This window comes from Lasiosphaeria miniovina (assembly GCF_030549165.1).
Source record: "Lasiosphaeria miniovina strain SMH2392-1A chromosome Unknown B0T26scaffold_4, whole genome shotgun sequence".
NCBI lineage: Eukaryota > Fungi > Ascomycota > Sordariomycetes > Sordariales > Lasiosphaeriaceae > Lasiosphaeria > Lasiosphaeria miniovina.
Window position 1 is genome coordinate 4,687,007 of NW_026848223.1, and position 21,299 is coordinate 4,708,305.

General features: G+C 55.2%; 6 protein-coding genes across 6 annotated transcripts; 3 read left to right on the plus strand and 3 right to left on the minus strand.

Moving 5' to 3' along the window:
* Positions 1–1,097: 1,097 nt before the first annotated feature.
* Positions 1,098–5,999, plus strand: B0T26DRAFT_676358 (P-loop containing nucleoside triphosphate hydrolase protein; the record flags this gene model as incomplete). Its single annotated transcript, XM_060439968.1, has 5 exons — positions 1,098–1,189; positions 1,277–3,837; positions 3,906–4,278; positions 4,355–4,889; positions 4,953–5,999. 5 exons carry the CDS (start codon positions 1,098–1,100, stop codon positions 5,997–5,999), a joined length of 4,608 nt encoding a protein of 1,535 aa, XP_060296954.1.
* A 3,789-nt stretch (positions 6,000–9,788) lies between these two features.
* On the minus strand, positions 9,789–10,113 carry B0T26DRAFT_752121 (uncharacterized protein; the record flags this gene model as incomplete). The annotated part of the gene is made up of 2 exons (XM_060445482.1): positions 9,789–9,799; positions 9,867–10,113. The coding sequence occupies 2 exons, from the start codon at positions 10,111–10,113 to the stop codon at positions 9,789–9,791; spliced, it is 258 nt and encodes an 85-aa protein (XP_060296955.1).
* Positions 10,114–11,297: 1,184 nt separating this feature from the next.
* B0T26DRAFT_316153 (uncharacterized protein) lies at positions 11,298–12,293 on the minus strand. The gene is made up of 2 exons (XM_060434348.1): positions 12,123–12,293; positions 11,298–11,453 (listed from the first exon to the last, which is right to left on the minus strand). Exons 1-2 carry the CDS (start codon positions 12,250–12,252, stop codon positions 11,383–11,385), a joined length of 201 nt encoding a protein of 66 aa, XP_060296956.1. The 5' UTR covers positions 12,253–12,293; the 3' UTR covers positions 11,298–11,382.
* A 337-nt stretch (positions 12,294–12,630) lies between these two features.
* Positions 12,631–13,796, plus strand: B0T26DRAFT_647349 (ETC complex I subunit conserved region-domain-containing protein; the record flags this gene model as incomplete). Its single annotated transcript, XM_060437887.1, has 5 exons — positions 12,631–13,089; positions 13,198–13,358; positions 13,437–13,487; positions 13,562–13,666; positions 13,733–13,796. The coding sequence occupies 5 exons, from the start codon at positions 12,631–12,633 to the stop codon at positions 13,794–13,796; spliced, it is 840 nt and encodes a 279-aa protein (XP_060296957.1).
* A 1,720-nt stretch (positions 13,797–15,516) lies between these two features.
* B0T26DRAFT_712113 (uncharacterized protein) lies at positions 15,517–16,207 on the plus strand. The gene has a single exon (XM_060442068.1). The coding sequence runs from the start codon at positions 15,618–15,620 to the stop codon at positions 15,993–15,995; it is 378 nt and encodes a 125-aa protein (XP_060296958.1). The 5' UTR covers positions 15,517–15,617; the 3' UTR covers positions 15,996–16,207.
* Positions 16,127–18,425, minus strand: B0T26DRAFT_777722 (WD40-repeat-containing domain protein; the record flags this gene model as incomplete). The annotated part of the gene is made up of 10 exons (XM_060446639.1): positions 16,127–17,039; positions 17,099–17,199; positions 17,254–17,313; positions 17,369–17,530; positions 17,596–17,616; positions 17,680–17,805; positions 17,877–17,957; positions 18,035–18,109; positions 18,280–18,323; positions 18,365–18,425. 10 exons carry the CDS (start codon positions 18,423–18,425, stop codon positions 16,259–16,261), a joined length of 1,512 nt encoding a protein of 503 aa, XP_060296959.1. The 3' UTR covers positions 16,127–16,258.
* Between the last annotated feature and the right edge of the window lie 2,874 nt (positions 18,426–21,299).

Here is a 21,299-nt window from a genome sequence, read left to right on the forward strand (position 1 = left end):
CAGCAGTGGCGGTGAGCAAATTTAGTGGAAGGCACGACGGGAGGTTAAGGTTGTGTACTATATACCGTACTCAGTACCGTACAGTACGACATCTGGAGTGCTTTCCACCTCTTCGGTTTCCTCGGCTTTGTATAATACTGTTTGGCACTGTATTTCGTACTGTGCACATATATATACAGTTATCAGTTATAATCCCGCGCTCCCGGTTGGCTGCCTAGATTCGTGGTGATACAGCGGCTGCTAAACAAGGAAGGCAGAAGGCAGTCGAGCGGCATATTTTATGCGCTCGCAGATCTCTATATGCCCATTCTCTGCAAGACAACGTCGTTGCCTATACCCAGAAAGTCGGTATTCGCGATAGCGTCTTTAGGCCGCTCCTCAGTCCCCAACGAGGCAATCCATAGACGTCGACCGTCCACCAATCGACGTCAAGAAGACTTGTCTTTGCCGGCAAGGCTGAGCAGCTCAATCCTTCAGATGCCTCACACAATATATCTGCCTTATTAGCCAAGGTAGCTGGGTAGGTGTAGGACGGCGGCGACGACGACGACGACTGCCTAGACCCTGGTGTCCATCCTATCTGTTAGTTCGAAATGGCCCCCAATGTTCAGGGCGAGTGTGCAGGGCTCTAGGCACTCTGTTCAGTGGAGGTCAGGTCAGGTCAGCACCGGGCGCGTTCCCGTCCCGTCTTTCAGAGCCGCGCACTACCCACGTCCCGCGAGTGCGGGTGCGTGTTTCTCCCGTGTCCTTATTCCTTCTAGGTTAAGGCTCAACGTGACCGTGCCTGGCTGCCTAAGGTAGCCTGCGGGACTGTCTAATATTGGCGCGCGAGGACGATGGCAGAGCAACTCATAATAGTTGATGCTCCTCCTCCTCGACGCGGCCAGCGACCCCACCCGCTCCTTTGCTGGGTGCCACTTCGGATTTGTCCTTTGACGGCGCCTTCACCACTGGAGCAGTCGAGCCGAGCAGAATCTCCGCAAGAAGCCGCGTCACAGGCAATAAATTAACCACCTACGTACGGATAGCTGCCGCGATCAAATTCGAGTTTGTTGGGTGCTGACGACGACGGCGACGGCGACGGCGACGGCGACGCCATGTCGACGATCGACGCGATGCACACCATTTCGGGCTGGATGTGGAGGCCTGGACAGGCGGCCATCGAGACACCGCTTCGCGTCTTTGCCAGGTATGTGATGATGTGATTACCAAATGCAAAAGTCGATATCATCCCCCTTGGCCAGCTACAATTACGGCTAAGACTGACGTGAACCAGCTATTCGAGCAGCCCCCCGGTTGAGTGGATCGACAAGGCCTCATGCTTTGCCAGGTCAGGTCACTGCCAGCTTGTTCTAGTCGTAGTCTTGCTGCTCTGGACTGCTGCCGAGCTTATCCGTCGGTCCGAACTTAGCGCACCCGCCATCAAGGCCAAGGGTCACAAACTTCGCCTGGCTTTCGAAATAGCTTCCCAGGTATCGCGAGGGTCTGCTCTGGCCTTTATCATTGTCGCCGCATGGTCCAACACTCGCCAGTGGTTCAACGCCGCCACTCTCGGCTATGCCTTCTTCCTTGGCCTGCTCCGCATAGTCCTGAAAAGCAAGTGGCGCCATGTAGCCTTGCATCAAGTCAACCTCCTTCTGTTGTCTTCGCTGGCGCTGCTAGTCGTTGGTCATCTTCTCCCAAACCTCGTGGTCGGGTCAGGATACACGGCTACTAAGGTCGAGCTCGGTGCAATTGGCTGCTCGACGACTGCCGTTCTTGTTGCTCTCCTCACGCCCCGAGAATGGGTCCCCCCTCCCATCGAGACCCCGATCCGCCAAAAGGTGTCAGAGCCGGTTCCAAGCACACAGGAAACGTGTAGCTGGTTTGAGAACTTCTTCACCTATGGGTGGGTTACGCCGCTGATCTGGAAAGGCTACCGGAATCCCATCGAGATGAAGGACTTGCCCAGCCTGCCCTGGTACGACGAGCCGGCCATTCTCCTATCCAGCATCATGGACGCCCGGGCCAGGTATTCGGGAACCCTCCGGACCGTCCTCTACTTTCAGCGCAGAGAGCTTACCCAAATGTGCGTGTGGGCTGCCATATCTTATTCGGCCGATCTCATCGCGCCTTTCGCCATGTACCAGCTCCTCCAGTACCTCTCTGCCCCAGATGATGCCATTCTGCACCCGGCCATCTGGCTCTTTCTTCTCTTTGCCGGCCCCGTGTTCAGGTCGGTTTCCTTCAACAGGTACGTCTTCATGTCGTCGCGGCTGGGCATTCGTGTCAAGGCGGCCATGACCCTAGAGCTGTACCACCGAGCTTTGTCTTCGATGGAGCTTGAGGATGAAACGCTCAGCCAAATCGTCACCGGAGACGCCAAAGACCAGCCCAACAAGACTACTTCGGCGGGCAGGCTGGCAAATCTCATGGCGAGCGACGTCACTGCCATCTCCCAAGCCCAGCACGTCGTCTTGGCATTTGTCGGCATTCCCATTTCCATGATTGTTACCATTGCGGGTCTTTACAAGATCATCGGCTGGTCAAGCTTGGTCGGCAACGTCTTCATGCTCCTGGCCACCCCGGTGCCGGCTTGGATTGCCCACACCATGGGTCGTATGCAGCGCAAGGTCAAGCAGGCACAAGACTCGCGCATTTCTCTAATCGGAGAGTACTTGGCGTCCATCAAACCCGTCAAATACTTTGGCTGGGAAGGTCTCATGACTAGCCATATCACAGAGGTGCGAGAGAAGGAGCAAAATCTATTGTGGACTGTCTCGGTTTACAACGCCCTCTTTGGCCAAGTCACTGCGCTCATCCCCGTCACCTCCTTGCTCCTCATATTCGGTCTCTATGCCGGCGTTCTTGAGCAACCCCTTACAGCCTCTGTCGCATTCACCACCCTTTCGTTGATAAGCAATTTGTCAAGCAACTTAGGCATGATCAATTTTGTTATACGTATGGTGACAGAAGCATTCGTCTCTCTTGGCCGTCTCGACAGGTATTTCGCAAGCACAGCACCCCTCTCTCATTTCCCGACAGGCCCGCTGAGGCTTGAGAATGCCACATTCCGTCGCGGCACCAAGTCGTCGTTCAAGCTCAGGGAAATCACTATCAACTTCGTCGAAGGAGGCTTGAATGTCGTGTCCGGCCAGAGTGGGAGCGGCAAGACTAGTCTTCTTTTGGCGATCCTCGGGGAGCTGATTCTGGAAAGCGGATCCGCAACAACGCCGGGCGATGTTGCCTTTGCCTCGCAGACGCCCTGGCTTCAGAGCGAGACCATACGCAGCAACATCCTCTTCCACGCGCCGTTCGAACAGGCCAGGTACGACCGCATAGTCGAGGCATGTGCCTTGGCACCAGACTTTAGCGAGCTCCAGAAAGGAGACAAGACTGAGGTTGGAGAGAATGGCACTGCTCTCTCCGGAGGCCAAAAGTCTCGGGTTGCTTTGGCGCGTGCGCTGTATTCGAAGGCTCCCATGCTTCTCCTTGACGATATCTTCTCCGCGCTAGATGCGAAGACGGCTGCGTCCGTCTGGAAGCTCGCTTTCTGTGGCGATATGCTCCAGGGCAGGACTATTGTTTTGGTGACCCAACTGCCGTGGATAGCTTCCCAAGCCGACCTCTCCATTACGCTGGATGGAGGCACAGTAACCAAGACTGAGCAGAACCTAGGAGTTACTCGCAAGCCCGTGACTCTCGAATCGGCACATTATCTGGATGCCGGTGCTGGCAATGGAGGGACCCAAAACGGCGAAGCGACTGTCGGCGACATCAAGCCTCAAGAGCCTACATCGAAACCCGACGATATAAGCGAGGAGATGGACGCCACCGGCGCATCCTCCCGCACAGCATGTAAAGTGCTCCCACTTCTTGCCTTGATCGTGTCCTGGCGTGAATCATGTGGCTGACGATCAATGCAGTTTTTAAATACGTACAGTACTATGGCGGCAACCGAGTCAACTTTACCTATGCAGGATTTGCGTTCTTGACCACCTTGGTGACATGGTCGGTATTCTTGTACAAGTCCTTCTGGGTCTCAATCTGGGTGGACGCCTACGACGGAAAGGAGCCTGTCCATGTCGCCTACTACATCGGAATCTACGCCGCACTCTCTCTGTCGGCCCAACTGACGGATGGCTTCAGCTATCTAGTATATCAGCTGGGATCGTGGAGGGCGGCTCGCCGGCTGCACATCGACCTCATCAACGCCGTTATGAACGCGCCGCTGTTGTGGTGGAAGAACGTGCCTGTCGGACGGGTAGTCAATCGGTTCAGTCGGGATGTAGCTTCTCTGTAAGTCTTTCATTGTCCCTTTATTTTGCTTCGCTGCAAGAGCGAAACGCTGACTTTTTTCTTTTTCGTCAAACAGAGACAGTGGCGTGGGATCGATGGCGCTCTGGACCGTGGAAGAGTTGGTGCAGATATTCTTCCGCATCGGCGCCGTGAGCTCTATCTTGCCCGTCTTCGTGTTTCCAGCGCTGGTTACCGTCATCTTTGGCATTGTCTGCGGAGAAATGTACACGAGAACCGCTGTTACGGTCAAGCGTCTGGCCTCGTCGAGCCAGAGCCCCGTCTTCTCCCAGTTTAGCGACAGCATGGAGGGCCTGGCTGTCATTCGCGCCAGGGCAGACATGCCCGAGACCTTCCAAGATTTGCTGGCTGAGAGACACCGCCCGCTCTCAAACGTGCGCGGAGCAACATTTGATCTGAACCGCTGGGTAAGTCTTCGGACCGACTTTGTCACGGCTCTTGTTATGCTTTGCGCGGGCGTCATCGCGATATTCAAAGCCAATGTCCTGGCAGCTGGACTGGTCGGCTTCTCGCTGATCAATGCCAATGGACTGAGCGATGCGATTATTGGCTTTGTGAGGTCGGTGAACTACCTCGAGGTGGAGCTTCAGAGCGTAAGTGCTGCCATAAGAAATCGGCCGAGTTCCCGGAAAGAGTGGAGCTAACAGTGATTATAGTTCCATCGTGTCGAGGAATATACCAAGATCGAGCCCGAGGAGAAGGCTGCTGCTCCTGGCGAGGGTCCAGACGGGTTGATGCTGCCCTCGGACTGGCCGCGGACAGGCTCTGTGGAGTTTCGAAATGTCTCGGCCAAATATGACGCGGACGGGCCCGAGATCCTTCACGACATCAACCTGAAAATCAGTGCCGGAGAGCGAGTTGCCATTGTGGGGCGGACTGGCTCGGGAAAGAGCACTCTTGTTCTGTCTCTCTTGCGATTCACGCAACTCGTCTCTGGCCAGATTTTGTACGACGGCGTAGACATCGAGGCGATACCGCGCAGGAAGCTCCGCCAGGCTTTGACCATCATCCCCCAGGAAGCTGTTCTCTTCAATGGCACTGTTGGATCCAATCTCGACCCGTCGGGTACCGTCCCTTCTGCTGCGCTCGAGGACGCGCTCTTGGCCTGTAAGGGTATAGCCTCCTTTGGCCAGCTCGGCGAGAACCACGAAAATGGCGCCAATGGGAATCCATCCAGCACTCTGTCCCCTGAGAATGGCAACGGCGAGGCACCCACCGAGGAGACCCCGTTGCTCCTAGGGAACGGCACCGTTTCCGCGCAGGAGACGAACGGAGAAGCCGAAGGCGGGTTGTCGCTCTCGACTACCGTGCAGGCCAAGGGGGAGAACTTCAGCCATGGCCAGCGCCAAGTGCTTTCGCTGTGCCGAGCCCTGGTACGCAAGACGAGCAAGCTGATGCTGCTGGACGAGGCGACGGCGAGCATGGACTTTGAGACGGACCGCGGAGTGCAGGAGGTGCTTCGCAAGGAGCTCGAGCCTGCGTCGGGAGAGAGGGGGGACAGGACGCTCGTCACGATTGCGCACCGCCTGCGCACCGTCATTGACTACGACAAGATTGTGGTGATGGGATCTGGGCGTGTCCTTGAGGTCGGGTCCCCGAGAGAGCTCTATGCCATCGGCGAAGGGGGCCACTTCTTTGAGATGGTGCGGCACAGCGGCGAGCTCGACCATTTACGGCAATATATGGAGCTGGCAGAGGCGTAGGGGAATACAGTGATTGGACACTACTTTACTTACATTTTCTAGTAGTCTATAGAGGAGCCTCCGTTGGAGGTTGCCATGAAAGAAGAGAAAATAGAGGTGTGATTGTAAGAAGTGAGTTTCCTGTTCGTGAAGAGGTTCTTTTGTTCTCGATATGCTATCAATAGGCGGCCCGAGACTCCAATATTCCACAAACAGAGAAAGCGGTGTTCGGGCGGCCGATTTGGCTGGCGCATGCTGCCATTTTCGGCGGCTTTAACACCAAGCGCACAGGTTTCTCTTACAAGTACCGTGTAGGTACCTGTGTCATAGTGGGTACCTGTGTCATAGTAGTAGATAGAGCTTGCTTGGTTCTTCAAGCAAGCAATTACATTCATGAGACACTGTTTGCACTCTTATACTTGGAGTGGCAATCCAGTTTGACTGTATTGAACGTGCATTAGGAGCTTGCCCTTTGTTTAGTTTACACACCTTACCTACTCACCCCTTTGGTGCTATTGCGCCATACAAACAGACGACCCACATAATCGAAGCGGTGTGTAATAATAACCACAAAGGGTGTCACGTGGTAGGCTTACCGGGCCTAGTGACCTGGAAGGTGTTTGGCGATACTCTGGTGTCGCAGGCGCACGGGCCCCGCCAACGTTGTCGGCCAACCTCGCTCGCCAGCCAATTTCCGAAGGGCCCCGCCCTTCGGAATACCTCTGGTTAACGCGTCGTTTCTGCGGCCCCGCTCCATTTCGACGCGATTTCTTGAAGGCCTCACACCCCTGCGCGCAGTACGCCGACCTTCAAGATACCTGCGTGACGACTTACACGCGATGGCTGCTACCCTGACCTTCGCCGCCCTGCCCACGCCTTCGGCCAAGGTCGAAAATAACGCGTGGGATCAAGACCCTGGCGTCAGGGCCGTTGTTGAGCAGCTCCTCCTCGATCAGTCACTCCACCAACCGAGGAATACGACGAGGGCCTACGCGCCGAAGCAACAAGAATGGAGAGACTGGTGCGCGGCACGTTATCCGCCTATTCCTCCAGGCTGGTCGGCCTGGGTCCCCTGGGATGGCTCGCCCCTGCCGGGTGATCTCGTTGACGAAGGGAAGCTTCTGTTATTTATGACGGCAATCGCAAAGCGGGCGCCCCGTACGGGGAAAAGGCTCGCGGCGGAGCAGAAGCGACAGGCTGCCGCCGCACAGCTCGATCCTGACGAGTCTGATTATTACGAGCCAGACTTAGATGGCGAGGGCTTTATCTCCTCACGGCTGAAGCTCCAATACAACTCTGTAAGGAGCTATATCTCAGCTATCCAACGTCTCTACGAGGAGCAGAAAACACGGGGCCAGAATCCAGCACCGCGGCCCCAAGGCATCGCTCTCAAGGCTCTTAAAGGGAATATCCTCCGCCAGACTTGGGCACGGAAGCGGAGCGAGCGAGCTGATCGGGGCGAGGGTACGATTAAGGACGCATACCTACCATTACAGATCCTCGATCACACTACTATCGTCTGGCAAGAGCGGAAGGCTATTGGCTGTGCATTCCGAACGCAAGTCGACTTCCTCCTTGGAAACCATATGCTTCTACGATCAAGTAATCGCCTCCCGATCGAGCTCCCTGACTGTTTTTGCCTCGACCTCCAGAACGAGGGCATACAGAGGTCTCAGGATCCGTATCCGACCAAGGCCCTTGTCATCTTGATGCGCCAAGGGAAGACAAACCAGCATGGACGGATGGAATACGGTGCCGCTCTCCGCCACCGAGATCCGATGGCCTGCCTTATAAGCGCCCTTGCTTTTTGGTTCTTTTGGCGCTGGCAGTGTGAGGGTGAGCCGTTCCCACGGTTTACTCAGAGCCAGGACTGGTACGATATTAAGGTCCTCCGCCAGTCGAAGGAAAGCCTAGTTACTCAGCTCTCTCCACAAACAGCCAATTCCTGGACTAGGCGGATTTACGAGAAGTGTGGTATTAATACCTCGAAGGCCTTACATGCGCCTCGTATAGCTAGTTCTCAGAACGCAGACCTCGCTGGTGTATCAGAGGCTAGTATCCGTCGTGCTGGCCGCTGGACTAATAGCGACCAGATGACTGGCTGTTATCTAACCTCCTTACCACGCGAGTTTATGAGGGCAACTGCCGATTTCGATCCCGACTGGCCAGGCGCATACTATATCCCACGAGCTACCGTTATACCACCACCTGGCCTAATCGCTGCAATATGGCCTGAGGTGGATAGTTGGAAGGCCAGACTTGAGTCCAGAGAAGCAGAGCAGAACAAGGCCGCTGGGGCATTTCTTGAGTTGCTTGACTGGCTACGCCTTATCCTGCTTCAAGATGCCCCTTTCCTTATGGCCAAGTTCCCAGATCACCCGATCTTCCAGTCTTCTATCTTTCACTCGCTCGAGTTCTCAGCTTTTGCTGCCCGTGTACGAGAGGTTAGTTGTGATATACAGGAAGACCCCCATCACATAGCGATTGAGAAAGCCATTCCTGCTATCTCGGAAAAGCTCCGTACCTTAGCCGCACAGCTCTCGACTACCGACCGCCTTAGTATACAGAGGTATCACGAGGTTATCGAACGCCTGGAGCGCCTAGAGAGGAAGGTTGACGATTTCAGCCAGGTTAGCTGGAACATCTCTATTACTCCTACTGGCAGGCATGCCTCGCAGCAGTTCCAGTATCACACGCAAGGGCAAGGGCAAGGCTCCCCTCCACAGCCTATTACACCTCCTCTCCCACAAGTATTAGGCCAGCCAGCACGCTCTCCGCTCAAGCCGGTTACATTAAGCTCACGGTCTACTGACCGGCCTCTACAACTCTATCAGCTTCCACGGAATACGACGTCGATTGCAGAGCTTGTTCAGATCTGGCACGAGGGTATTGCAGGTATGCCCTCTGTTAGCTCTCTTGATCAACGATGGGGTGCCCGCTGGAGGCCTGTCTCAGAGAAAGCATTTTACTCAACACGAAAGGTTATTGTTGACGAGGTAGCTCGGCGTGCTGCAGCCAAAGGCGTTACAGAGTACGAGGTAGCAAGGGAGATGGATCGTGAGAAAGGCTCTGCATCTCTTGACAAGGTTATGAAGCTTATTAGATCTCGACGGAAGAGGCCCATATAGTGGCTGTACTGGCTGCACTGGCTGCACTGGCTGCAGCGGCTGCAGCGGCTGTATACGCACCCCAAGGGGCTAGGAATAGTGGGGGAGTTAGTGGAATTATACTGTCTGTAGCAGCATCGTAATACAAAACACTTTTTTGGCTATGAATCCACAATAATAGGACTTACAACCTTGCAAAAAAAAAAACCAAATTGAAACCCTCAATAATCCCAATACTTTTTATGTATTTTTATATTGATGCGATGCCTTATTGTTGCGATGCGCGCGTTGCAAGTTGGACCTGCTGGTTTTGAGCGATGTCAAGGCCGACAACGGAATTGGCGGGGTTGTCGGGCAACCTCCCACACAAACAGACCTTCGACATCTACTTGATCTCAGACCATTCTGCAGCTTTATTTTTGGGGGGTTCTGATTGGCTGGTGCAGGGGGGAGGGGTGTGGGGCTAAGAGGAACCTTTAAAAATGAAGTTAAAGTAGAAGGGTTTGAGGAAGCGCCTTGCGTATTTGAACCTACGATCCAGGGCGAGCGAAGCGCCCATTAATCTATTATTCTTAGCGGGGAAAATCCATTTTTGGCTGGGCTAGTGGCTTGGCATGGATTTCGATATACTTTTAGAAAACTACAGTCCGAATAGACGTTTTCTACAGTCCGGGTAGACTTTCTCTCCTAATATCTCCCCAGCTTAACACTCAACTGCCAAAACACGGCCAGCCAGAAACCCAATTATGTCCCGTATTAACATTCCAGCAGCCAGTGCCACCAAATTTGACGTTGTCCTCGTAGGCAAACGTGGCACGGCAGTTATTGTCCTTAGCCACGAGATGGCCTTTGGGGCAGTTGCCCGACAAGGACGAGTGGCAGTTGTCAAAGGGCTCACAGGAGCGGCAGCCGTCGGCCGACGCGGCATCGGCCCAGGAGACAGTGACGTTGGACTTGCTGATTTGGAGAGCTGGGTAGCTTGAGGCGAGCCCGAATAGGGCCGCTGCGACGAGGTCAGAGGGTTTCATGGTGGAGCTGCGGGTGGAAGAGTGTGTAGGTGTTTGTGAGAGTGAAAGTTTGAAGAGTGATGGAAAGATAATGGCCAGGTGGAATTATACTCAGGAGATTTCGTAGCCCTCTTAATAGACGAGTCGAGCATTTCGGCCAGCGGACTTGGCTGATAGATTTAGAGCCCAGAAACTAGTATCTCTCACTACATATATTGCTTAGAGGTTGTGAAACGTCGAGTTGAGTACCAAAGTCCTGTACTTATAGAGACAGCATAGTCATCCGCCAAGAGGCTTCGACGTAAATATCCTTGAGTCGCTTTATGCTATCGAAACCTGAGGTCGTAATTAAACTGGGGAACCAACCGGCCAACGTGATCCTTTAATACTCCCAAGGCAGGTTAGCTAGCTTATCTCACGGATACCTAGAGATGTGGTCAAACTTCTTCGTCTCCCTCGCACTATCGGGCGTTGTAGGGAAGGGGAGCTCGGCATCTAGGAAATCGGACGTCAGCCACAGGACTTGGGGTAGTGTCCCGATAGTATACCCGCAGCCGAAGTCCCTCCCGCGTCTCTAACCCAAAATGAAGGCATGGCTGTAGATGGGGGGGACTCATAGTCTCCGGCCGAATCCGCGGAGAATTTGATCCGAGCTTTCAACCGGTTCCTTCCAACTTCCGAAGAGGTGTACCGGGGATACCTTGCTGCCTTGCAAGGCAATAAGCTTGTGGTTGACCTGGAAGCTCCCATTTATAAGCAGACATTCTCTCTCGCCCGTTTCTAGCTATAGCTCCTAACGCAGCCTACTAAAGTCAATTCAATTAGACTACCTTACCTTCCTTACCCATGCCGCTCGTTTAAAAGTAATATCAGAATGAGCACTGACAATAGCAGCGGCGACGATCACAATGCCCATCCGGATCGGAGATGGCTCAAGGACCAGCGATCCGCCAGGGGTGCTGTTGTCTTGCTCTGGGTGCCGCGACAAGAAGCTGAAATGCAACTGAGCCTGGCCTCGATGCGATCGATCTCGGAAGCCAGGCGAGTCGTGCCGATATCCCGGCTCGAAGCAGAAGAATGCACCGGGCCGAAGAAAACGGGTCCAGGATCTTGACGCCATGTTGGGTAGGTTGGCCACTGGCCCAACTGGCGCTCCCCCCAATCAGTCCAGTTGATTGCTGACAGCGCTCCCCCAGACCGCCTTCAAACCCAGATCAATGAGCTGAAAGCGGCCGTCACGACCCAACGAGAGCATCAGCAGCAAGATAATCTCACGTCTGCTGGACCTGATCAACCTATCCACAGCCACGACACAGAGGCCGGCACAGAGCCTACCGACCAAGTTCCGTTGGAACCGACGACTTGTGACACAGTCAGGACCTTATAAGTGATAAGCTGTATCTAACCTGTGTACGATGTTAACAACGTCACCTAGTGTCATGTTGTTCACTCTCCCAGGATCGATATCTACTTCGACAAGGTGCATCTGTTTTCACCAATAATTAGTCAAATGTATGGATTATTGATGCTATCGATATATGCGGTATTTTGGCGACTGGTGAGCGGGGCTGGGCGATGTGGGCTGCGCTTAGGATTCCCCATGGCAGACGCCCTAGGTAGACGTAGCGACGGCCTTATGAGGATATAATATAGAGAGGAAATGCGCGAGCAAGAAGGCGCAAGGCTCAATACGGTAAGCCTCGCCGCTCAGCCTAGGTTAGCGAGGGCCAGAGTCGAGCGGGCATCTAGATGAAATGGTAGGTGTCGCGGGATTCCGAAGAATGATAAGTAGTGCGACGAGGTGCGCTGAATAGAAGGGTGGGTGGACCGGGTAGTGAGGATAGACGACAACGACGGTGCGATGTGACGAGGGGTATGAGAGAGAACGAGAACGGATGGAGATATAGCGAAATGAAGGATTATAAGTGCGGCTGCTGTGTTACATGCCGGTGTAATTGCGAAGAATATGAGAAGGACAAAAGGTCAAGAGTACAAGAAAGAGACGCTGGGGGGGAGAGATTCTTATTTACATTTGGGCTGAAGGATGTAGAGTCGTGGGGTTAATGGAAGGGCCGCGCTAAACCAAATGAGGAGAGGTGGGAGCGCCTTTCCCAGCACCGTGTTTGCGAATACTGTGGGATATAGAGGAATGCTTCGCATCCGTTGAGGCAATTGAGGCCGTGATATACGGAGAACACCCATATTTATCCTTTCAACACTGGTTACAGTACCTGTAATTACGGATATACATGATGTGAGGGTTAGGGTATTAACCGTGTCTGTTTCGTCCCACACCCCGCGCTTCACGTGACATGTTACCTACTATAGATAGCTAAGGTAGACCGGCCTGAGGTGCCCAAGCAGGATTGGATTGGCGAATTGGCGAATGGAATTGCAGCCGAAGCTCGGACGTTTAGCGAAGGTCCGTCGGCGGGAAGCTTTTGGCCGCATTGAAACCACAACCCACCCGACCTCATCCTCGGCAACCCAAAGCACAGCACCGCAGAGCAAAGCACAGCACCGCACCGCACCGCAACAATGCGCCGGACCCTCCGCCTGCTCGCAAGCGTCAAGCCGGCGCGGTACCTGGAGGCGAGCACGCCGACAGGGCTGACGGGGCTCAGGACACATGCGTCGCCGCGATCGACGCTGCTCTTCCTCTACCAGACGACGCTCGTGAAGCTGCAGGACGTGCCCGAGCACTCACTGTACCGCCAGTCAGTCGAGGCCGTGACACGCCACCGCCTCAGCCTCGTCGAAGGCGTCGAGCCCGAGGGCTACGAAGCCTGGGCCGAGCGTGCCGCGGAGCTGATCGAGGAGCACCCAGAGCACTTCCAGGGCACCGCCAGCGCCAACAACGCCGCTAACTTCGTCGTTGGAATCCGCAGCGATGTCGTTGAAGGCGGTAGCGACGTCTCTGAAGAGGGCAGCGACCAATTTGTCGTCCGCCACCTGCCCAACGAGGTTGACCAACGCCTGGAGGAGTGGGACGGCGCCGTCGCCGGCACCCGCGACTTCACAAACTTCGAGCGCGACTTCCTCTCTACCCGGCAGGCCCTCGAACGCCTCGCCTCGCTCACCGAGATGGGCATGATCAGCGCCGAGGACCTCGGAGCCATCAACAATGAGTACGCCAAAAAGCCTGTCACAGAGTACATTGACCGCCTCGCGGCCCTGTGCAACGCGCAAGCCACCGAGGAGGGCAAGATCACCGCCAAGCACATTGAGTACATTCAAGACTGGGCCGACGAGCATACTACCGAAGAGTTCATCGAAACTCTCAAGGGCATAAGGAACGACTTTGCGGAGGCCGAAAAGCTTGGCAAGGAGGCCATGGCCGCCAGCGAGTCCGAAAAGGTCGCCTGGGAGCCCGAGCCGAAGTTGACGGCTGATCAGTGCGTTGGTCTCTGATCTGGTGTGTTGCGTTGAGTAAGACCAAAATGCTAACGTTGTTTTGTGGTGGTGGTAGAATCTCTGAGCTCGAGACCAAGATTGGTGCTGGCCTGATTGAGGAAGTTGTCCAGGTCGCCGAGGGGGAGCTCAAGCTGGTGGACATCATGCTGCAGTCGAGGCCGTAAGTTCCGACCGCTTGTCCATTACCCAAGTTAAGTTTACTGACGCAGAATGGCCGACCATCTAGCTGGGAGAGCCTGGAAGAGCAGCCCGCCGAGGGGCAGTGGGCCTACTTTGAGCGGAAACAGTAGGGATGAGACGCAGGGTGGATGGGGATGGATATGGGGATAGAAGCAGGTGTATAGCATATCACCACGGAGTTGTACATATGCACAGACACGCATACACACGCACAAAAAGCTAGACTTGTCGCAGGTGCAGATAGACGTCTGCCCTTCCCGAGGCCTGGGGCTGTAATATGGTCGAGAATGTGTGAATTTTTCATGTTACCGTAAATCTCAGCTTCACGACACAACTATCGGACTTGACGCCATGAAGTTGCCGCTCAAAGGGGAAAGCATGCTCTGCGAATTCATGTTTAAGCATAAACTGGGAGAATTCAGACTAGTTGTGGTTCATTGTTATTTCTCTTTTACCTATGGAGCATAACCGGCAATTTTTGGCCTGAGAACCAGCGTCTCCTCTTACACAACCTACAATTGCCTCTCACCTCTAAAAAAACTTTAGATTCTTTGCCCCTCCACCACGCTCATGATGAACGATTGCTAGCCACAACCTAAATCACTACACTCGCATCTACAGAAATCCGCAGTTATTTACTCGCAAAAGCTGCATTGACCACATTAAAAAAAACATAGCGAGAAAAGATGTCGCAGCAACCGCCGCCGCACCGCAAAAGCAGCAAGCGCAAGCGCAAACGCGCCCTCTCAACACCTTCAGTTGCAACAGCAACTGCAGGCCCCAACGCCGTCATCAACCCGCTCTCGCACCGCCCCAGCACGCTCAAGCAGTTTGTCGTCGCGGGGCTCGCGCACGACTCGCCGCTGCCGTCGCAGCTGTTCCCCGGGTTTCCGCACCGGCCGCTGCCGCGAGATGAAGACAACGACGAACACGACCAAGACGACGTCGCCGTCAAGAGCGAGCTCGGCAGCGGCGAGCTCGGTAGCGACGACAGCTACGGCAATGACGGCAGCCTCAAGAATGACGCCTCTCCCATCCACCAGCACCAGAAACAACGCCAGCAACCCACAACAGACGCAGAAACTGACAACGACACCGACCAGCGCCGCAGCGGCAGTCGCGGCGGCGACGGCGGCCACCGTAAAGCCCAGGCCTACGCTAAGCGTGTGGCGTGGCTCAAGGAGGCCGTGGCGCGGTGCCTAGGCGAGGACGACATTAGCGGCGCGCGGCGAGCGTTCGGGCTGCTGGCGCGGGCGCGCGTGTACGGGCCGCGGGTCGACCTGCGGTACGACGGGTACTGGCGGCTCGGCGGGGAGGTGCTGCGGCGAGAGGCGGAGCGGGTTGCCTCCGCCTCTACTGCTGAGGATGATGATGATGATGATGATGATGATGATGATGATGATGATGATGATGATGATGATGATGATGATGATGACGGCGAGGAGAGTGAGAGGGAAGGGCGGCTGCGCGCGTGCGTGGCGCGCCAGCAGGCGTACTACAGCGCGCTGATCCAACAGTACCCGTACAGCCGGCTGCACCCGCGCAGCGTCAGCGCGCTGCACTTCTACGCGCCGCTGTTCGAGTGCGAGCTGCGCAGCGTGTGGGCCGAGTACGGGCGCGGCGCGCGGCGGCTGCTCCAGCAGGGGGCATACGACAGTGGCGATGATGATGATGACGACGACGATGCAATGGACGTCGACCGGCACTACTCGCAGCCGCAGACGCAGACACAGATGCAGTTCCAGTACCACCCGGCCTATGAATTCGACGGCGATGGCGAGGACGGGATACCACCACCGTCGCACCAGCCGCGCTCAAATCCTCACCAACACAACAACAACAACAACAACAACAACAACAACAACAACAACAACAACAACAAGCAGCGGCGGCGGCAGCAGGAGCGGCAGCGGCTCGGTGCGCTGGAGCGCATGCGCGACCTGGCGCGGCGCATGGACGAGCGCATGGAGGCGGCGCCGTACGCGACGGAGCACGAGCTGATGCGGGTGCGGGCCGCGGTGGCAGTGCACACGGGGGCGTTGAGCGTGCCGGTGGACCGTGTATCAGGCGATGACGATGGAGGAGAGGGCCGGCGGGCGCGCGACCGTGAGCGTGCCAAGGCGCGGCAGCTGTTGCTGCAGATTAGGGAGGACTGCGGCGGGAAGCTGGAGCTGAGGGAGGATCGGGAGATGCTTGCCGAGCTTGGGTCTGATGAGGAAGAGGACGATGACGAGGACGAGGATGAAGGAGGAGAAGGATCAGGAGAGGGTCAGGGACTGGTCATGTACTCGTCGCTGCCTATGAGATGAGGTAGAGAGAACGAAAGAGACATGAGATCACACACACGTAGGCACAGTGTCTGGTTTCTACTACGCTGTGTCTGCAACAGACAACTCATTCTTCGCAATGAAGCACTACGTAAAATACGTGTAGCTATCTGTAAAAAAAAAAAAAAGGACATGGGCGTGCCCGCCCGGCCGCCCAATTTTCCGCATTCGCGCCATCTACCTTCCCCTAATCAACCAACGAGTAAAAACATGACCACCAGCCAAGCCGAAAAGAGCCAGCGCGCTCAAACGCCCGGCGTGGACGCCTTCTGGTCCTTGCCCCATCGCTGAAAGATGAGGACGCGGTTGCCGGCTCCGACGACGATGCAATAGTCGCCCTCGGGGCTCCAGCCGACCTGCCTACCCACAAACAAGCCTCCATCTACAGACCCTGTCTTATGGGGTTTGATCAGGCCGTGCGAGTTGGTTGTGTCATACATCTCTGTCCACTCATTGAGCGTCTTCTGCGTGAAGCCGCCCAGGCTGGTCAGGTTCTCGGGGTCGGGGCTGGGCGACTCCGTCTCGGCGGCGGCCGCGGCGTGGCGCAGCGTCGTTGTCGCTGTGTCGGGCTTCTTGGCGGGCGCCTTCTTCGCCGGCAGCCAGGCTGGCTTCTCAACAGGGGGCAGCGCCGCCGCCGTCTTGCTCCGCTGCCGCGCCTTGAGGCCTTCCATGAACTCGTTATACGCCGTAAAGCGCGCCAGATCCCAGAACATAGTCTTGGCCTTGGCGTTGCAAAAGGCTAGCACCGGGTGTCGGCCCGGCGCGTGGAACATGCGGAATCGCAGGAAGAACTGCGTCTTGCACTCAGCCGTGTGGAACGTCATCAGACGCGTGAAGTGGGCGGGCTGCGCCGGCGACAGCGTGGACCCAAACGCCGAACGCGTCTTCTTGCTAGGATCGTACGTTGTTGGCGCCTGCGCGGCAGTCGGCGGCGGGTCGTCTGACGAGAAGCCCTCAATGCGCCACAGAACAATCGAGTCCTCGTGGCAGGCTCGCGAGAGGATGAGATCTCCATAGAAGGCGACACTGCTCAATGTTAGGCTCTAGTCGTCATGTGGAAGGGTTAGATCCGTAGGCCAGCTCACCAGTCTACGAGGTTGTTGTGGACTTCTGACGTGGAAAAGTGCGGGTAATGGACGACGGCAGGGACCTCGACATGCTCGTTGGAGGTTTCCGGGACAGTCCACTACATCGACGAGTTAGACGAAGGGCCTTGGCCGTGTGGTACTTAGGGACCTACGAGATTGATGACCTGGTCATGTCCTGAAGACAAGACGTAGCGTCCTGAATCGTGGAAATTCTTGGAGAAGCGTCAGCAATCACGAGCAACTTTTCTGGGCGGAGCTTAGACTTACAACGCTCAAAAGGTCCCAGACATGGCCCTCACCGCCAAGCAGACAAACGCACGGCTGCTGCGCATGAGCAGATGCCAGGCTCCATATGCGGATCGTGGTGTCATCTGCAGCTGAGGCGATAATCAGAGGGTTCATTGGCGATGTGGCGAGGTCATTGATTCCCTGGATATCGCTGAGTTAAGAAGTTATCATTGAGAGAACCTGGGGAGATTAGATTGTTAACTCACGTCACCATGTCCAACAAGTGTCTACATAGGAAAACGTCAATTGTCGGTTTTCCCTACAGGCAGCACCGAACCAAGTGTTCATACCTTGATGAGCGTTCCTTCCTTCACGTCGTACACTTTGATCCTGGCATCATCACCAGCAACGAGGATCCAGGGGTGTCCAGTCTCGGGGTCCCTTGACCAGCAACAGGCGTGGTTGCTTCCGTCTTCCTGGGAACAGTATTAGCAGGCTATTCGGGCGGGCCTCGGCGCATGGTGTTTTCTTTCTTTCCGATACTTACATCCCCGTCTCTGATAATGAGCAGAATCTCGCAATTGACTGGATCCTTATCGCTGGCAGGCGGGAGGCGACAAATAACCACCTTTTGGGGAGTTGCGCACAAGAGTTAAACGTCACTGTCCTCAAGCAGGGACAAGAGGGAGGAGGTTGACCACTTACATGCTTCTTGCTCACGGCGCCAAAGATGGGACTGGCACCGGCAGGATTGTAGGGGTAGAACTTTATGTCGAAGAACTCTGCAGAAGGGGCATGTTAGCATGGCAGTCACAATGGAGGCGAAGAGATAGACATAGACATACCCTGGGCTGGTGAATCGGCATCTGTGGGAGTCTTTGAGTCATCCTATTAGACCGTGGAGATGAGCACACACAGCCATTCGCCGGGCGCCACGGACTGGCACACACAATACCGCAATCCTGGCCTCCGCGATGGTGTTTTTTCTTTCTTTCTTTCTTTCTTTGGTTTTCTTTTTGGGGGGCGGGGCAGCACGGCAACATACCTGCAGTATGAAGGATGCACGAAGCCTGGGAAGCTCCCACTCGTTTGACATTGCTCCCTTTTCCCCCTCTCTCAAATGCCTCTTTATTTTTTTCCTGGAGGGGTGTCAGTTTCGGTGTCGAAGTCGGAAATTCTAAACGCCGCATCTCGGATGATGTAACCAACTGGAACTCACCGAGGCAGAGGCGGGGGAGTTCAATGGGTCCGCCCCAGTTGGGATCAAAGACCAAACAAGCCTCGTCCGAAGCGGTTTGGAGATGAGAGAAATGTGCGATGGATGATTTAGATTTCGGGGCGATGGTGCGGTGAAGAACAAACACCCTCTGTAATGTAATGTACTATACCTGGCCCAGTAATGTGCCCCCTGCTGAGCTTCAGCAGTCTACCGTACGGATACGCAGTCTAAGATGCAGCCTGTCAGGTCAATCAATCAATCGGCCAGGCCCAACTGAGGTGAGGCTACTTCGAGCTGTGTGTCGGTCTGTCAGATACCCCGAATAGTGGTCGACGTCAAACAAGGCTGTTTGTGTAGATTGGGTGGTTGTGGTTGGCTTGGCTTGGCTCAGATTGGCTTCAAGGGCGGTGATGATGGATGTGCACAGACGCGTAACGCGACGCGATTTTGAATTTTCTTGTACGGATTACCCTAGCCTGAGTAGGTATCAGGTTACAGATACACTCTAGGCTACCGAATGAAAGCATCCCCAATTTATATATACTACGTAACCAAACGACAGAATTAGTTACATGCAAATCTTGGAAACATGCAAACTTGGGAACAAGCCCAAACAAACGGAATACGTCTGCAGTGTTTTATTTGTGAGGGCCTTGGGCACGGCACGCCGACGTCCAGCTCGACGTGGAGTCTGTTTGAAGTTTTGAACGGAAGGGCACTGTACGGGTTTAGTACCTCCACATTCGTTTTCACGCTCACGAGTCCTTTGTTGAGAGAAAAAGGAACTTATCACCGTGCACAGTGCCAGAATGTTATACAAACATGGCCCGATAGTTCACGGCCTGCCACTGATCACTCTACGTATTCCATTGCCTGCGTTTTTCTTATACAATCCAAATGCCAGTGCTTGATTCCATTTCTGCGCACCCTCCAGCATTGAGGCACGCACTAGAAAGGCAATCCGTATTCCCTTCACCATTGGGTGCTGCAATGGGTGTCCATTGTTGAGACGAGAAAATCCCCGGAGACTGCCGCCAGGGTGTCGAGGCGGCAGGGCACCACCCCTCCCCGCCGAAGCCCAACCCCACGCCAAGACTTTTGTCATGCACATGAGCTGCTCTTTTCGGCTTCCGACATCTGCTCGAGCCTCGAGGGCCAGAGCAAGGCCGTCGAGGTCGGCCATGGCTTGCGTCTCTTGGCTTGACAAGATCTTCGACGACCTCACAGCGACAGGTAACATCCGCTGTCAAATGTCAGCTTCAGGCAGCCACCCCATCGCGAGCGAGCCCCGTACTGTACATTACCGAGCACGTGGGCCGTGTAACTGGGCGTCGCTGGCGATTATGGAGTAAATTGTGATGGAGATTAACGAGAACGGCCATGCCCACCAAAGACGGCCACCTCGACCACAACAGCTTCTTTACCCTTTCTGTAGCTCGGGCATTGGCCTTAGCCTGGCTGTTGGCGTCGCTCTCTCTCCTCGAGGAACGGGAACGTGGGATGGCAGTAAGACAGCAGGATGGATGCTTCCCGCCCCACCGTGAAACGCACCACATGCCCTCCAACCGATCGCCAACCCCCTTGCTCGAGGAGAGGTGGTTGTGACAGCTGCCTCTGCTGGAAAGTGTTCTTCCAGCAATCTGATAACAGGAGCAGCTCCCGACAGACGATGAGCCTATAGTCCAATGCCCGGCGAGCGATCCCAATCCCATGACAATCGTGTGGGCATCGACGGCTTGTGGCGTCAGTCGCACCTCCGCCTTCCAGCACCTGGCCTAAGCTGGGGAAGTGTGACGACCAGAAGGGCTTGAAGCGAGTGTGCGGACCAACACCATGTCCGCATGTCCATCATGGATGTCCATCATAGACGGCCTCGTGTTTGTTTCACGGCAGGTCAAATGTTGCCAGAGACTTCCGCACCCACCAAACGGCGGCTCTCTACGGACGTACTCCCTGCTCCATTGAGCAAGAGCGAGCGACCAAGGGGGGAATGGCTGCGCGTTTCTCGCCGTTGTTGCAGAATACGTAGAGTCTTTTTGAGGTCGTCTTCGCGGCCTACGCAATGTTTATCAGCAGTGCAATTACTTCGTCGAATACTCCGTATGTGTGTACAGTAGTTGCCAATGGCGTTGATAACGAAGACGAATGCAAGTGCGGCCCGCGTCAGAAAGGTTAAAGCTCCTTGTGGGGGGCCAATTGGATACAGGACAATCCCTAAGAAGCACTAAAAGCTCATTCGGAGCGCGCTCCGCTCGGCACACGCATTCTCAGAGGCCACACAGACGTAGACTTAGATAGGTGATAGGTAATCGTTCCCTCCAAGCAGTAGGAAGAAGCAGGGCCCCATTAGCCGAGCTTAGCTTCGCTCTCTGCCATTCCGGGTTAATCGTTCCCGCTCCCTAAGAGGAAGCAGAGACGAAGCCCACTTTTCGCTAAACATTTTGATAGACGTTCTGGACAGCCTTGCCATTGGATCCTTGATCGATTTCGGTTCTGAGACGTTGTCGGGCTTCCAATCTTGTTCCGTCCGGGCCTGCAGACGAGATGAAGAGACACCTGTCATTCTGCAATTTTGTTTCTCAAGCCGAGAAGTCTGTTCCACCACCATCCATTCAGGTTCCCCTTTGACTGCTACAGACGATGCTTCCAAAGCACGAACAGACCGTGATCGTCACCCGCTTGAGCTGATCCAGGCGACCGTGCCCAATGGGAATCGATTCCTACATTCCACTGTCAAAGAGGCGGAAACCA

What these genes read in the sequence shown, in the direction of transcription:
- B0T26DRAFT_712113 (XM_060442068.1), top strand. Translation starts at nt 15,618, where the DNA reads ATGCGCGACCTGGCGCGGCGCATGGACGAGCGCATGGAGGCGGCGCCG.
- B0T26DRAFT_316153 (XM_060434348.1), bottom strand. Translation starts at nt 12,252, where the DNA reads ATGCGAAGCATTCCTCTATATCCCACAGTATTCGCAAACACGGTGCTG. An exon ending in CTACATCCTTCAGCCCAAAT is followed by an intron (nt 11,454 to 12,122) that starts GTAAATAAGAAT and finishes CTGTGTCACAAG; the next exon opens with TCGTCGGTTCCAACGGAACT.